We start from the raw sequence: 15,594 nt of genomic DNA on the forward strand, positions 1-15,594 counted from the left end.
ACATTGTCTTTGCTCTTATGATGTTATCCACAATCGAAATTTACATGGTCCCATATACACTCGCAAAGCATTCCTGCAGTTTCCCACACTTGCAGGTGAGTCACCCAAGTGGAATATATTAGTTGTAACATGGGCACTTGTGATTTGCCTGAAATATGTGTACTTGTACTCGGGCTGCACCCTCATGCTCATGCGTATACAGGCTGCGCCCTTGTGCTCGTGCATATGTTTCAGGCAAATCATTTGTGCCCATGTTACTGCTACTACATGTGCGCTTAACAACCAGACTCTACAGTGTGTCCCTATTGAACGTAGAAATAACTTGTCCTGTAGTAATGTTATCATATAGTACAGTAGTAATGTATATTAGGGATCTTGAAGAACTGGGCTTTTTCAGCCAAAAGTATCACCCTAAAATCAGCCTCAAATGTCCTTCATGACAACTTGGCAGTATAGGCACAGCCAAGTCCAAAAATGTCTTCAGATCAACCCCAAACCCTTCCAAAAAGTTTCTATGAAATTTTAAAATTTTCTATTTTATTCTGATTAACTTATGCCTTCAGCCAAGCATAACTCGACAATGGATATAGCTACAAGCTAGATTTCTTCACTGTTCGACGTCGCTTTGTCCTGAAATGTACCTTTTTGGCTACCGCAGTACATACAATGCATGCATCATGGACTTGCCTTTGTCCTTTTGTTCCAGTTCTTTTTGCTGACAATGCAAGGTGTCAATTCTCTATAGTGCAATGTGGCTTCCCTGTGACTGTGTTGGTATCTTGCCCATATTTTCTGTAGCTACTGGATTGATTGCAGAGACTCTTCTTGTACTGTTCTTTGTTTGTAACACTGTGACTGTGTAATGGACTGAAATAGGTGAAAACAAAGCTAATTGACCACCTTTTAATCTCGAGTAGTTGAGGCTCGCGAATCGTCCACACTTTTCGTGGTGATTGGTTTTATTGCAGAGGTGCTTTTCCTACTGTTTTTCATTTATAGCACTGTATAACAGGGTGAACATAGATGATAGCGAAGCGTAGTGCTACTTCACTTCCAAGTTAGTAACTGATACCTGGGGCACGTGTTCAGACGAAAGCATTAACTCTGGTGCCTTCCTTTCTTTTAATGTGGTGTGTGGGGTTTTACCAGTCATACTGATGAAAAAAGTATTAGGAATTTTAAGTTCAATTATGGATCATAGAAATAAACAAGGGAGGTCTGCAGATATACTAGTGAATATTTAATCCCTAATACAGTCATGGGTATAGGGTGGCTGAAGTAGGGATTAACAATGTCCAAGTAATCTACAGGTATAAGCAACCTCCCTACTTTTTATTTCTATGATCCCTAATCAAGCTTAAAATTCCTATATTATTTTGTGCAATTATAACTCTAAGCTGTATATGTTGAATGTAAATATACAAGTATCAACATTTCATGTTTTGATTTCATAAAGATCCATTAGAACCACTCTTCAGACATTCAAGAGAAAGGTACATCCAAACCAGATATATTTCACCAGATGATACAGAGGATATATGGCAGCTGCTATATCCTGAGCACTTTGTGAATGTGCTTCTAATACATCACCTTAAACGACGAAGTGAAAATGAAATATTAAAAGTTGCTGATGCTATGATGGGAGGCTTATCAGAATACAGTGATAGATCATCAGTTAGGTTTGCATCCACTTTTAAAAGGTTTTCACATTTACAGTATAATGAGTTGATTTATAAAACATCAAAAAGTGCTAAAATTTCAGACATATTTGAACCAATCCAAAAAGAAGATGGAACATTTGTTGAGCCAAAAATGATACTAATTGATGGAGCACCTGGTATGGGAAAAACAACATTATGCAAAGAAATTGCTTATCGTTGGGCTAAAGGATTGCTGCTCAATAAAAACTCACTGGTTTTCTTAATATTTTTACGTGATCCTGCTGTGCAAAAAATTTATGAATTCAAAGATTTAATAAATTATTTTTATAATTTTGAAAAATCAATGATAAATGTATCAGAGCAGTATGCTGAAATGCTTTTTACAACTGGAAATATTGACACCACAATAATATTGGACGGATATGATGAATTTTCTGATGACAAGGGTAATTTGTTGGTTACCAACATAATTAAACGTAAAACCCTAATGCATTGCAAAGTGGTTGTCACATCTCGTCCTATTGCATCTGAAAATCTTCAGAAAATATCAGATGTTAGAGTAGAAGTGTTAGGTTTTACTGAAGAGAGTAAAAAGTCTTTCATTGAGCAAGAATTACGAGATAATCCTGATAAGGTAATAGCATTAAAAACTTTTATTCATACTCATAGCAACATCAATGCTTCTTGCTATATTCCTATTATGATGACAATTCTGGTATGCACCTTTAAAGAATATGATGAGTTACCAAATGATGAAAGTGAATTGTATGAAAAGTTTGTTAGCTTAACTATTTCTCGTTTTTTGCAAAAGCTAGAGGCTAGTCCACCCACAACGGTATTGTCTTTACAAAATTTACCTCAAAGGTATAAAGAGTATTTATCAAATCTTTCCAAGTTTGCTTTTGTTACTATTAAAACTAAAAATATAGTATTTACTGCAGAAGATGTTGAAGCTGTGTGTTCTAATTTTGCTATATCATTTAATAATTTTCATGGATTAGGATTGTTAAACTTTTCCAAGTTTACTGACTATGGTAAACAAACAATTGACAAACGTGTTTCTTATAATTTTGTGCACTTGTCAATTCAAGAATACCTGGCAGCTTATTACATCAGTTCACTTGAACCTTGTCATCAGTTTCAGTTGCTTAAAAGTATTTTTTTTGCTGATAGCTATATGAACACATGGATTATGTTTATAAAGATGAACAAATCTTTTACAATCGAATTTCAACACATGTTGTGTTACAGTCATGTATCAGGAGCTACCAGTGAAGATAAACACAACATGTGGACAAAGATGAACAGCTTAAATTTATTTAAAAGTTTCTCTACATTTAGAAATCTCAATACTGATAATGCTGTTGGTAAGTACCAAATAATGTTGTACAAAGAGAATAAACAAAATTTCCTAGAGAAAAATGCTTTGATCAGTAAGTTAAACTATGACACGTATTGGTTGTTTTATAACCTATATGTAACAAGTGATTACATCAAAGTATACTTGTCATTGTGTAATACCAGAAGTGATGACAGTCTGTTTGTTGAAGGCTATTTGGTTGATAAGAACACAAAAGAAACAACATATCACAATATTGTAGCAGAACTTGCACACAATCATAAACTGGCAGTATTGTTGGAAAGCAGAGGAACACTCTTGGGATATAGAGCTACCTCACAACAAATATGTGATGGTCTGATCATGAATGATTCTTTATCAGCTATAATTTTGAGGGATTGTCATATCACAACCAATACTGCTAGTGTGTTAGGTGAGCATTTAATAAAAAACAATATGCTGAAGATTTTAAGTATTGAAGGATGGAAAGTAAATGATTCAGAATCGTCAACTTGCTTCATAAAATGTTTAAGACACACAAATAAACTTACGAACTTGGCGCTGCAGAACATTGAATTATCACAAATGGCATATGATTTGGCAGATGTCATAAAAAACAATACCAGTCTTGAAGAACTCTATTTGTGTGACAATAATATGCAGTCATCTGCAGTTGTAGTTTTACAAGCTTTGAAAGAAAATTCAAATCTTAAAACATTGGACTTAAGTAGCAATAACATGTCTGGAAAAATCGCAGATAGTTTGGCAGATGTCATCAAAAACAATACTTGCCTAGAAGAACTCATTCTGTATAACAATAATTTACAATTATCTGCAATTGTAATTTTTCAAGCTTTAACAGGAAATCCAAATCTTAAAGTGTTGAACTTTAATAGCAATAACATGTCGGGAAAAGTGGTGGATGATTTGGCAGATACCATCAAAAACAGCTCTTGTCTAGAAGAACTCTACTTGGCGAATAATAATTTGCAATCATCTGTAGCAGTAATTTTAGAAGCATTAAAAAAATCAAGTATTAAAGCAATAAACATACGTGATAACAACATACCAGGAAATGTGATGAATGACTTTGGCCATCATATTAGAAACCTCAAGTTAACTCATCTTTACATTGCAGGAAATGATCTACTGTTTGCATTTACTACATTATTCGAAGTGCTTTGGAAAAATTGTTTAGTAGTCTTGTACATTAGTGATACTAATCTTGCTACAACAGCAGTAGATCATTTGGTGTTTGTGATTAAGTGTAATTTTGCACTTGAAAGGCTGTGGCTTGGTGATAATATGTTACAAAGAGGTTTGAGAGATGTTGCTAAGGCTTGTTGTAGTTTACCCAATGTGAAGGCAATGGATTTTTCCCATAACAGCTATAGTGTAGAAGAGGTATTTGATTTGGTATCGATTATAACCAGCATCACTTCCATTGAGGCACTAATGCTTGGTGGGGTTGTTTTAGACAAGACACAGTACATGCATGTTAGAATTTTTCAGATTCTGAACAAATTGAGCAATTCATCAAGCGTAGGCAATGGTAGTATGTTTGAAATATTTTGTTTGGAGATGCAGAATTATTTATGTTCTGATTTAAACAAGTTTTGTTATGACATTTATAATAATTCAATTGTAGCACCTTTGAGAATCTTAAAGTATTTTAGTGTGATTAATCAATGTATAACTCACACTAATGCTTCATCATTTATTGCAAAATCATCATATAAACGATTATCACAAATTGATTCAACAGCAGTTATTTTCACATTGACTGATACTATCAAAAGACTAGTAGCTCTAGATTTGGAATATAGTAATATTGGAGAAGAAGCAGCATCCAAACTAGCAGCAGCTTTACACCACAATGATGTACTGATGCAGTTGTGGCTAAAGGGTAATGTACTGTGTGATAAAGGAGCTGAACTGATCTTGACTTCATTACAAACTCTTTCAACACTGATAGTACTTGATCTGAGCTTCAACAATATCACTAGTAGATCATGTGATGGTATAGCAGCTGTGATTAATAGTAATCACCTACTAGAACAACTGTGGCTAGATGGGAATAGTTTACTATCCTCTGGAATTGTAACAATTGCTGAACCTTTGAAATGTCATTCTAGATTAATATTACTGAGTTTGTCTAGTAATGGAATTACTGATGATGCTGCTGAAGAAATAGCTGAAATTATTATTAATAATGTTTTGCTAGAAGGTTTATCGTTGAGTATCAATCGGTTACAATCCACAGGAATTTGTAAGATTGCTAAAGCACTTAGTAAACTGGAAATGCTAAGAAAACTTGACTTGTTTAATAACCTTATCACTAAAGACGCTGCAGATGATTTAGCAGTTGTAATTAACAGTTCTACAAACCTTCAGGAACTGCACCTTGGTAATAACATGTTAGAAACTACTGGAGTAATTAAAATTCTTGATGCAGCAAAAAATATCTGTTCTCTGAGAGTACTAACACTTAGTAATAACAATGTGACCAAAGAAGCTGCAAGTGGTATTTGTGATGTTGTAGCCACAAATTATTCTCTAGGTATTCTTTTAGTTGGTGGAAATGACCTTCAAACTGATGGAGTGGTACAAATTGCTGAAGCAGCCAGTAATAATAAGAGTTTTCAATTGTTGGTTGTTTGTGATAACGACGTTGATGAGCAGAAGAAGGAAGACATCAAAATGATGTTCTCCAATAGACCTGATTTGAAATTGTATATTTAGTAGAGTTGAGTTGAATAGTCTTAATGCAGCAATTTTTATTTATTCTTCCTTTCATACATACACATGCAGTAAAACATTTTACAGATCTATACACATTGTAAATAAGGTCAAGTTAATTTATTTTATGCACAAAGCACACACGTCTCATACAATTATATGTTGATTGATTTTTTAGCATTGTGTGTACACTAAATGCTTGTGTTGAATTGTAGAATTAACAATAAACAGCCAAGCTGTGAAAAATGAAATTCTCGACATATTTAAGTTCAGTTCATAATTGGATTTTGCACATACATACTGGCAATGACCATTTTTTCTTGCCAAATTTTTTTGCTGTGCAGTAGTTAGATTTGAATATGATAAATAGTTATGGAGTTCTTAATACTTAGCTATAGTTGTAGTCATAAAAATATTACCAATATGTTTTCATCTAAAGGAACTACCCTGATAAAGTCTGGCTACAGTCCTGAAGTGGTGGAACGTGATCCATCTATTTGATCATGATGTGACTCACGTGAGTGTGAGCAAGGGCAATTTAAAGTATTGTTGAAAACTTTAATGAATTGAGTCACTGGCCCATGGCATCCAGTCTACAGTGCCTTGTAAATAGTACAGTTTTAATTGCCAAATTATATTTGTCATTTGCCAAACTAACACAGGGCTTGTTAGTATAACTCATAACCAGCTTATCATAGCTGGTGGCCCTCAACACATCTTTGGACAATTTAGCTATTGCGTGCAATACAAAACAATTACATTCAATGTACACACTGTATTGTGTTCTCAGATGCTTCACTACAGTTATCTCTATTTTTACTTTGTCAAAAGGATTGCCTATAGTCTTAGAATTTAAAGTTGAGTTTAGGTAACAACAGAAGAAATGGTAGATGATTTAGCAGTTGTCATCAGATTAAATGTTTCTCTATAGAAGAGCTTCATTGTTCATTAATAATTTATGCTAATCTGAAGTTTCAATATTAATTTTGCAAGTTTTGAATCTTAGAAAAATAGATTTATGAAACAATAATATACCCAGCAAGGTGATGGATGAGTTGACAGGTGTTACAATAACCAATGTATAATCACTTCCCACTCCTCTTTCCTTTCCACCACCCATGGTGTAAACTAAAGTTAAAATGTTGCTATATACTGACAATGCATCCCTTTTTTTGTTTTCTTTGTAATTTATTTGCCTTGATAGTTGATATTAGCTAGGTATTTGTGTGCATATGTTTAGTTTTGTACTTGTTATGGTGCATTTTTCTGTGGTTGTGTGCTTCTCTGGAAGGAAAGGAAACTATTGTTTATGAATCAAAATTAAATGAAGTGTCTAGAATCCTGTATAATTATGGGAAGGATGGACATATTGTTGATAGGGTCTAGCTGTGAAATAATAATATTTGTGAGCTTTATGAAATACTAAGCTAGTATAAATTACATTCATTATAAGCACTGCCTCTTTTAGCATTGCACAATGTGCACCTAATATTTGGCCCTGATTTATTGAATTTTCAACATGTATACAATATATAATATAGCTATTTGTACTACAATATTGTTTGGCTCAAGCATGGCATGTGTCTCAACATGCATTTTCATACAAGCCACTGAATGTTATTATTGATCAACCTCTGGCCTTAGCATACTGAAATTCAGAAGCAGGGGCAGAGAACAGTACTGAAAGTGCATGTGGGAGGGAAAGTCCTGATCAGCTTTTTATGTGGCCTGTATCGATACTGGGGACATGCCCCCCACAGGAAAATTTTGAAATCTGAATGCTTTAGGATTGAATCTGAGAGCATTTTCAGTAGTACTTGTGTACTTGAATAGGATACTCCTATAATTTTAAGGCAATGACTATCATCTAGATCGGAGAGTTAATGATAGTAGTATCTATCACCCAATAGGCCTATATAAAATGAGCGCTTAGATCATCTAGAGTATTTCTGTATTCCTTTGTGGTTTCGAATAGTGTTAATGACTGCATTAAACATGTTTTGTATGGCCTTATAGAATCGATAGTTGGCAGTGGCAGCAATACTATGATGGCAACTCCAGTGTGAAATTTAAGCTATGGAAGAATCGGAGAAGTATCGTCTTCACTATGGCTCCTTTGAGAATTGACATGCCCAAAATCTAGTGGAAAAGACTCCAGTAGTACAGGAAGACACAAAGATTCATTTTCAGTAAGACAGCCACTTCAAGAATTAACACCCCCTACGTTTGGAGAAGGCTTCAAGCAGTACTGAAGTAGACATGCTTGTATTTGGATCAGATCACAGGATTCAGGCTGTATCGATATCGAGTATCAGCAGTGTGCCGCATTCTGCATCTCCTTTCCTGCAATCAACAAGTCTGGCAAGAAGCCAGATCATTCTACGTATACATGCTCATTTTATACAGGCCTATTGAACATTAGATACTCTCCCTACTATTATTAACTCTTGCTATCATTGAGACCCTGTACAAGTATATCAGTAAATATACCACTTTGACACCTCAGATCAAAGGAAACCACAAGGCTATAAATAATATTATTGCCCTGACCACAACTGCCTTTGATGCTGAAGCAGTTACTTACAAAGCATAAGTTCCCTTCAATTCTTTATATTGAACTGCTTAAAGTTTTGCATTGTGGGTTTGAGTTTAGCATGTTGGCTTGCTTGGGCTAAGCATTCTCTTGAAGGGAAAACTAAGCATCACTATCATTGTTGCTATGTGGAGATCGCTTTTTTTTATGTAGCACATTTCAACCATATTATGATACCAAAAAAAAAAAAAAAGAAAAGGTCACAGCCAGCTGACAATAGCTGCCCACCTCACCAACCACGTATTTATAGCTGATAAAGTACATAAAAATCCTTAAATAGCTCACTACACACTGTTCTAATACTGTGACTGCTTTATTAGAGTGACTGCTCTATTAGAGTATTTCGATCTTATAATACTAAAAATTTTTGGAGGGGGGTCAAGAGCCCCCTTTGACCCCCCCTGTATCCGCCCCTGGTTAGAACTGGTATCGCTACAACAGGTAAAACCCACAATCTTTTCTTTTTTGTGCCCACAATTTAAACCCACGATTGATGTTTTACAAATCTCTGCATAAAAGTAATGTGGTGAATGCAGGTTTGTCTTCCTTCACCTATTAGGTGAGCAGGCCATAAATATATCTGTTAATAGAGACAGACCAAGTATAGTGTGTTGTGTGGCCAAGAAATAATTAAGTCTGCATGCCACACCCTGAGTATATTGACAGGAAGAAAGAAAACAGCTTTTTGATTCATGCATGGCTCCATGGCCCTTCTCCAAAGCACACCATGTTTGTATTATAGCTATCCGTCAGGTAGGGCAGGCCACACAGCAAATTTGATTAAATTTGCAACAGCCATTTGCGAGATATTTGCGTTCAAACTTTCATTTTAATTTCTTAGGCTATTTCTTCTTATGCCATATAGGGGCTATGGGTTTATTTTTGCACACTTTGCAAAAATTGCTATTAAATGTAAATGTGCGATTTGGTTGTCTTGATCATTGGCACAAATGAAGAGCATATAAAGGTGAAGTCACGTACTAAGTTTGCTGTGAATACAATGAATACTCAAGGAGTTATAAGCATTTATTCATGTAAAAAAAGAGAGCAAAGTTCTGTCATGGCTACTGGGTAAACCAAGTATGGGAATAACTTGAAAATATAGACTAATCATCATAGCAGTGCCTTTTGATAGTTTGAATAGCAACAGAATTATGTAAAGCTATAAAGCAAAAATCAAACAAGTGTATATAAATTATGGGATCGAGATACTCTAATAGAGCAGTCACCACGGGGTAAAAAAGGTGCACAAAACATGTCGAAAAAACTTACCAGAGTTCGAATCAAGGACCTCCATACAAAACACCTGCATCCTTAACCACTGTACCACTGCTATCTTGGCTGATCACCTCACTTAATTTCTGCTTTAATAAATGCAAATTCTAGTTTAAATCTGCAGTTATGAATAAACTTTTGTAATTTCATAAATCTACTAATAGAAGTACTAGATTGTTCTAGAACATTCTAAGTATGTTCTATTAGAAGTCCTCAAAAAATGTGCACTCTATTAGAGTATTACAATAATACCACATATTGAAGTAGATCATGCAATACAACGAATTTATAAGTCTGTCTTAAATAATCATCATTGTATCTGTATAGAAAAGAAGAAATGTGAGTAAAAACCTACCCCAAAGTCAGCTATAGGCTGGTTTTGGGGCCTTATAAAGTACAAAAAGAAGTGAAATCCACACAAAAACAGTCAAGTGAAAAAATGATGTGGCCTTAAAAAGCCTGCATGAAAAAAGTTGTGAAATCAAAGGTGGCGGCCAAGAAATGGCTGCAATGATAATAAATTTTAATAATGGCTGTGGTGGTTGAATAAACTGTATGACAGAACCAATTACAGTAGTATTTATCTGTTTCGCTGAATACACTGCACTAATAGAGTATCTCGATCTTGTGCAATCCCAGTGCTAATTCATGTAGTGTATTCCATCTTTAGCACAAATCCTACTAAATCAAGGCAAAGTATATTATAAGTTGGCTGATGAGTGAAAAGAGATACAAAAGCAGTGTTGCCAGATGATTGCTCCAAATGTTCATGTGGAAAAAATAAATTTGTTCATAAAAAGTTCATAAATCCAATGGTCACTCTCCGAAAACAGCATGTACCAAGCCCACACATTATAAATAGGTGGATCTCTGGGGTAGTAGAGGGCTGAAGAGAGAGAGAAAAAAAACACCTGAGGTTGCCAAAAGTTCATAGATTATTTCACTGGTTCACAAACAAGACAAAAATGTCATAAATCTATGAACTTTTTATTCACAACATGGCGACACTGGAAAGTGTGGTACTTTATAATTAGCTACTGGACATAGGAAAAAGTGAGGCCCCTCCACTCGTAAAGTGTGGGGGGAGGGCTCTGCCCCACCCCAGTTTAGAAGTATCTAACAAGCAACTTACGTGTATTAATTAAGTTATGTTCAAATTTCATATAAATTGTCACAGACTCAAAGGAATCATAAATTAAATATGATCAAGAAATGATTAGATTGTGGGTTGCATCTCCAAACGTTTAAATTGATGGAACCTTACCAGGAATCTCCTGATATGACCCCATAATGGTTTTGCAGATGTAGGTAGGTTAGTCTTGATTGTCGGGCAAAAGTAACTGTCACAACAGCAGTTTCACAAAACTTATAATTGTTTTAAACTATTCAAGAAGTAGATGGATTAAAGTACAGAATGTAATGCAATCCATGCATGGAACAGGTGTTTGTTAGCAAGATACTGTTTCTACCTCACAGATTAGGGTTAAAAGAAATTGATTCATTAATAATTATGTATATAAATGCTTGGTAGCTATATCGAGTTACAGATAAAAAGATCATGGTTAGAATCAGTCTTAAAAGTGAAATAACATTGGTCTAACTAAAAACTGCTTAAAAATACTCTCAAATTCAATTTTTAGAGAGCCTAATTTTCCTGGGGATATGCCCCAGTTCCCCTAGTTTGGCATGCTTCACATGCTAATGTGCTGTATATCTTTTTTCCACATAATTTAACTGCAGACACTTAATAAATCTTATCAGCTACTTGATCTCTGCATTCACAATACCTCTTGGCATCACAAAATATTTGGCTATAGCTACCAATGTCTCTGTGCAGCTTAGCCCCCTTTGGAAAAATCCTAGATCCACCCCTGATTCAGTCAATAATTAACCAAACATTCCATTGTCTGAATGTTAGAAACAAGTGTTCTAATTTAGACTAATTACATACTTTGGTTAAAGTGTGCTTTCTAATAGAGCAATAAACAGGGCTCTGTATATGAATGGGGTTCATCTTTCCAAACTTTTAGATTATCTGAATGCACTCAGAGCCCAATGAGTGAGGGACTACTCTGCATTATAATAGCTATAGTATGATAATCACATAGTGGATTAGAATTGATCATTGTCATAGTTAGAGTATATAGTATAATAATCACATAGTGGATTAGAATTGATCGTTGTCATAGTTAGAGTATATAGTATGATAATCACATAGTGGATTAGAATTGATCATTGTCATAGTTAGAGTATATAGTATGATAATCACATAGTGGATTAGAATTGATCATTGTCATAGTTAGAGTATATAGTATGATAATCACATAGTGGATTAGAATTGATCGTTGTCATGGTTAGAGTATAATATATAGTTAGTAAACAGACACATTTTAATAAGGTGGTAGGTTGGACCCCATCTATGTCTTAGCAAATTCTCATCTGTGTCTTACACAAAATGATTCAAGTACAATACCATCACAACCAATAGTGGGACCGACAATCACCATATTAGTGCATGATGTTGTGAGATTGTAAGTTGGTAGATTGAAACAACAAAAATATCAATTAAAATCCTCTCAAGCATTAAAGAATTGTTCACATATACGCTAGACACGAGCTATATGAATATATACATTCCATTCCACTAGAAACATGTCCACACAAGTGTCCAGATATATATTGACTAGGCTTATGCCTATTATGGTGGCATAATTTGATAATTATAGCCATTTATAGGTCACTGATACTGTGAGCAAAATTGTAAGCTTCCAAGCATAATATTGTAGAATTTTTGGGCAACCACAAGAATAATTGGTGGAATTAAGGGCGTATCTCTTCCTAGAAGAAATGGTTGAGTAACTAAGAATAATTAATAGTATACTGAGAATGATTGACTGCTAAAATTATCATGAGCCTGGGCTGACAGAACCCACTAAAAGATCATAATAGAATGCTCAAATACTCTAATAGAGCAGTCAGATCATTCCATGTTAAAATCTGTTGCCATCATCAAGTAATTCTGAAACTTATTCCAATGTATCTTCTTCAAGTCTCTGAACACATTATATAACATCATTAAAGTACAGTATAGCCTGAAGCTATAGTTATAGACTACCACTGAGCTAAATTTAAAAGTGCTTGTAGTGACATTCAGTCAAAACCAGAGAATCCCACCATTGCATGTATTTATTCATTCATGCATGCTGTAGCTAGTCATTTTAGTTTTCAAGAAGTTAACATAAATTTTGCCAAAATTAATTTATAGCTAGAAATGAAGCATACTAGTTCTCTATAGCTAGGTGTAACTACAGCAGTTAGCCAAAACAGGGTTAGACTATCTCACAGTCTATCTGCAGTAAAACATTATTATTAAACTTTTAGTATTTATATCCATATGCTATCATTGTTGTATATGCATGGACAATTTATCACAGCAAAAAATTATCTATCTATATACCACTGTATTAAGCCTCAGCAGCACTTTACTTTTCATCTCCCACTGACAATAATTGAGATACTCTAATAAAGCAGTCAATTAACTACTCTAATAAAACAGTCAAATAGTCACAACTTTAGGCTTACAGTGAGTTTGTTTATTTCAGAGTTGGATTTACTGTATTTGCAAAAGTAGCCAATCCAACCTCAAAGCTTTCTGGAAGTATATATGTGTCCTCAGACACCACATTGTTGCAGTATTAATTTTCAGAAACCCCCTTTTAAGAATCCTAGATCTGCCACTGAAATGAACATTATTATGCTTGAAAAGAATGGGCTTCATATAAGAATAAGAAGGAGAAAGTTTTGGGAAGTGTTGGAAGGAATATTAGGATGATGATATAGCTACGCAAAAAAACTATCAAAAATTCCCTCAGATTTAATCTCAAATGGTTTATTATGTAACTCAAGTTAAAAATTGCATACAAACCTTTAAAATGCTCTCAAATTGAGTCTCATGCAAATGACGTAATTTTAAAACAATTCTCCGGATGCATACACAACTATCACATAGTGATGGCTATTTAATATCCAACAGCCCAAGTATATATACTCAATATCTTAATCAAGGTTGTTTTCAATATAGTATACACTCAACTCTCAAAATTGTCCTTAAATTCAATCTCAAAAGTGTATAACTTTAAAAATTGCGTAAGCTAGTTTATGTAACATGGACAATCAGCAGTGATATCCTCGGATTTAATCTCAGAAAGCTCCAATGCCAATCACAAAAATTAACACCAGCCTTGAGCCCTTGACTAACTAGTTTGGCAACTATTTCAACTGTTTTGTTTCATATGGTTGTGAACTTTGAAAAGTAGACTTTCTTTTGCATGTTCATCCCCTGATTCCCCCCCCCCCCCCCCCCCAAAGGAGAAATCCTAGAATAAACACTACAATCACACCATGACTTAAATAATGTTGTATCACTTGTGGTTATGACACACTATAGTACCATAATATTGGAGATCTATATTACCATCATAGCTCAATGAATGTTCAGCCACCACAGAGATACTATAATATTATGCATGTGTGTTATGTTGTTAAGCTATTGAGTCCACTGAGTGTCTTCTGTGTACCACTCATAGTATCCATAGGCCTACATAAATGTTTCCTTTTCTAGTCCCAAGTGCTCTTACTAATTAATATTCATGATAAGTCAGTGTCACATGGAGCTATAGCCCTGTGTCATTTAATGGTGCATAGCTATAGCTATAAATACCTACCATGCAGAGATTTGGCTCAGTGGAGATGTAAGGGGCAAGTGGGAAGATTAACACGTAGGTGGAATTATAATAACCCTGCATAATTTTTTAGTAGTTTTTCAAAAGAATTTACTTCATGATCATTCACATAACTGCCGGTGTGTATCAAGTAACATCATGCAGCATGCATACACACTAGTTGTATCACCGTTCTTTCCACATATATAAATGTCCATGTTAGCACCCCCTTCTGAAATCCTATAGATCCGCCCCTGCATATAGATAGTATTTAAAATTGTACTGTCATCACTGCATGTGTCTTACTATCTTACACATGGCTACATGCATGTACACCAAAAATACCCTATTAGCTAGTTACCTGTTAAAAAATTAAGTCAATAATTCTCAGAACTTCTTTTAACAAAGTAGTCGTTTTTGTTTATGCACTTGTCAATTTCATACCCCACCCCGGGAGGGTGGAGGAATACAGGGGATTTGACAAATCATGGTGTCAAATTCCCCACTACTGGGGCAAAATTGCATGGCTGTCAAATCCCCACTATGTCCCTACCCCCTAGTAGGGGATTTGAGAACACCTCAAGGTTGACTAAGCGCATACTTCATGTGTGTGACTAGTCACTAGTAATAAATCTGGTATACACCTTGTAGCTAGTAAAATTATAGTGAGTGTGATTTTGTTGTTTAGAAATGCAACTACCGAAAATCGGTCAGTAAGGTTCTTCTTCTTGGCTTGCTGCTCTTCCTCTAGAGCAGTATGGCTTTGCACTTCATAAGGGTGAGTTCATTGATGCCATTTGTTTAAGGTATGGCTACATGCCATCACAACTACCATCTCACTGTGTGTGTGGCAAGGATTTTAGCCTATCCCACGCCCTTAGCTGCCCACATGGTGCCTTTCCAATTATTCGGCATAACGAAATTAGGAATCTGACAGCTAGTTTGATGTCTGAAGTCTGCCATAATGTCCAGATTGAACCACAGCTGCACCCTTTGTCTGGTGAGACCCGTTACATTATCGGTCTGCCATTCAGATGATAACGCGAGGGTAGATATTAGGGCTTCCGGCTTCTGGAGGTGCCTACACCATCATACCTTCTTTGATGTGAGAGTTTTTAACTGCTTTGCAGCTTCTAATCGTTCCTCTACGCTATCTACTGCTTTTCGAAAACATGAACTAGAGAAGCGTCGTGCTTATGAGGAACGGATTCGGGAGGTGGGGTCTATTCTACGGAACGGAACGGAACGGAACGGAACGGAATCATG

At 35.2% G+C, this 15,594-nt stretch overlaps 1 protein-coding gene across 1 annotated transcript in view; it reads left to right on the forward strand.

Annotated features, from left to right (window-relative positions):
- LOC136256363 (protein NLRC3-like) overlaps positions 1–5,989 on the forward strand; it is a 54,620-nt gene extending 48,631 nt beyond the window's left edge. The window contains exon 5 of the mRNA XM_066049300.1: positions 1,457–5,989. Within this exon, the coding sequence (XP_065905372.1) occupies positions 1,457–5,742 (4,286 nt within the window). The 3' untranslated portion in view covers positions 5,743–5,989. The remainder of the gene's footprint in view (positions 1–1,456) is intronic.
- Positions 5,990–15,594: the final 9,605 nt, after the last annotated feature.

This window comes from Dysidea avara, chromosome 5 (assembly GCF_963678975.1).
Source record: "Dysidea avara chromosome 5, odDysAvar1.4, whole genome shotgun sequence".
Taxonomy (NCBI): Eukaryota; Metazoa; Porifera; class Demospongiae; order Dictyoceratida; family Dysideidae; genus Dysidea; species Dysidea avara.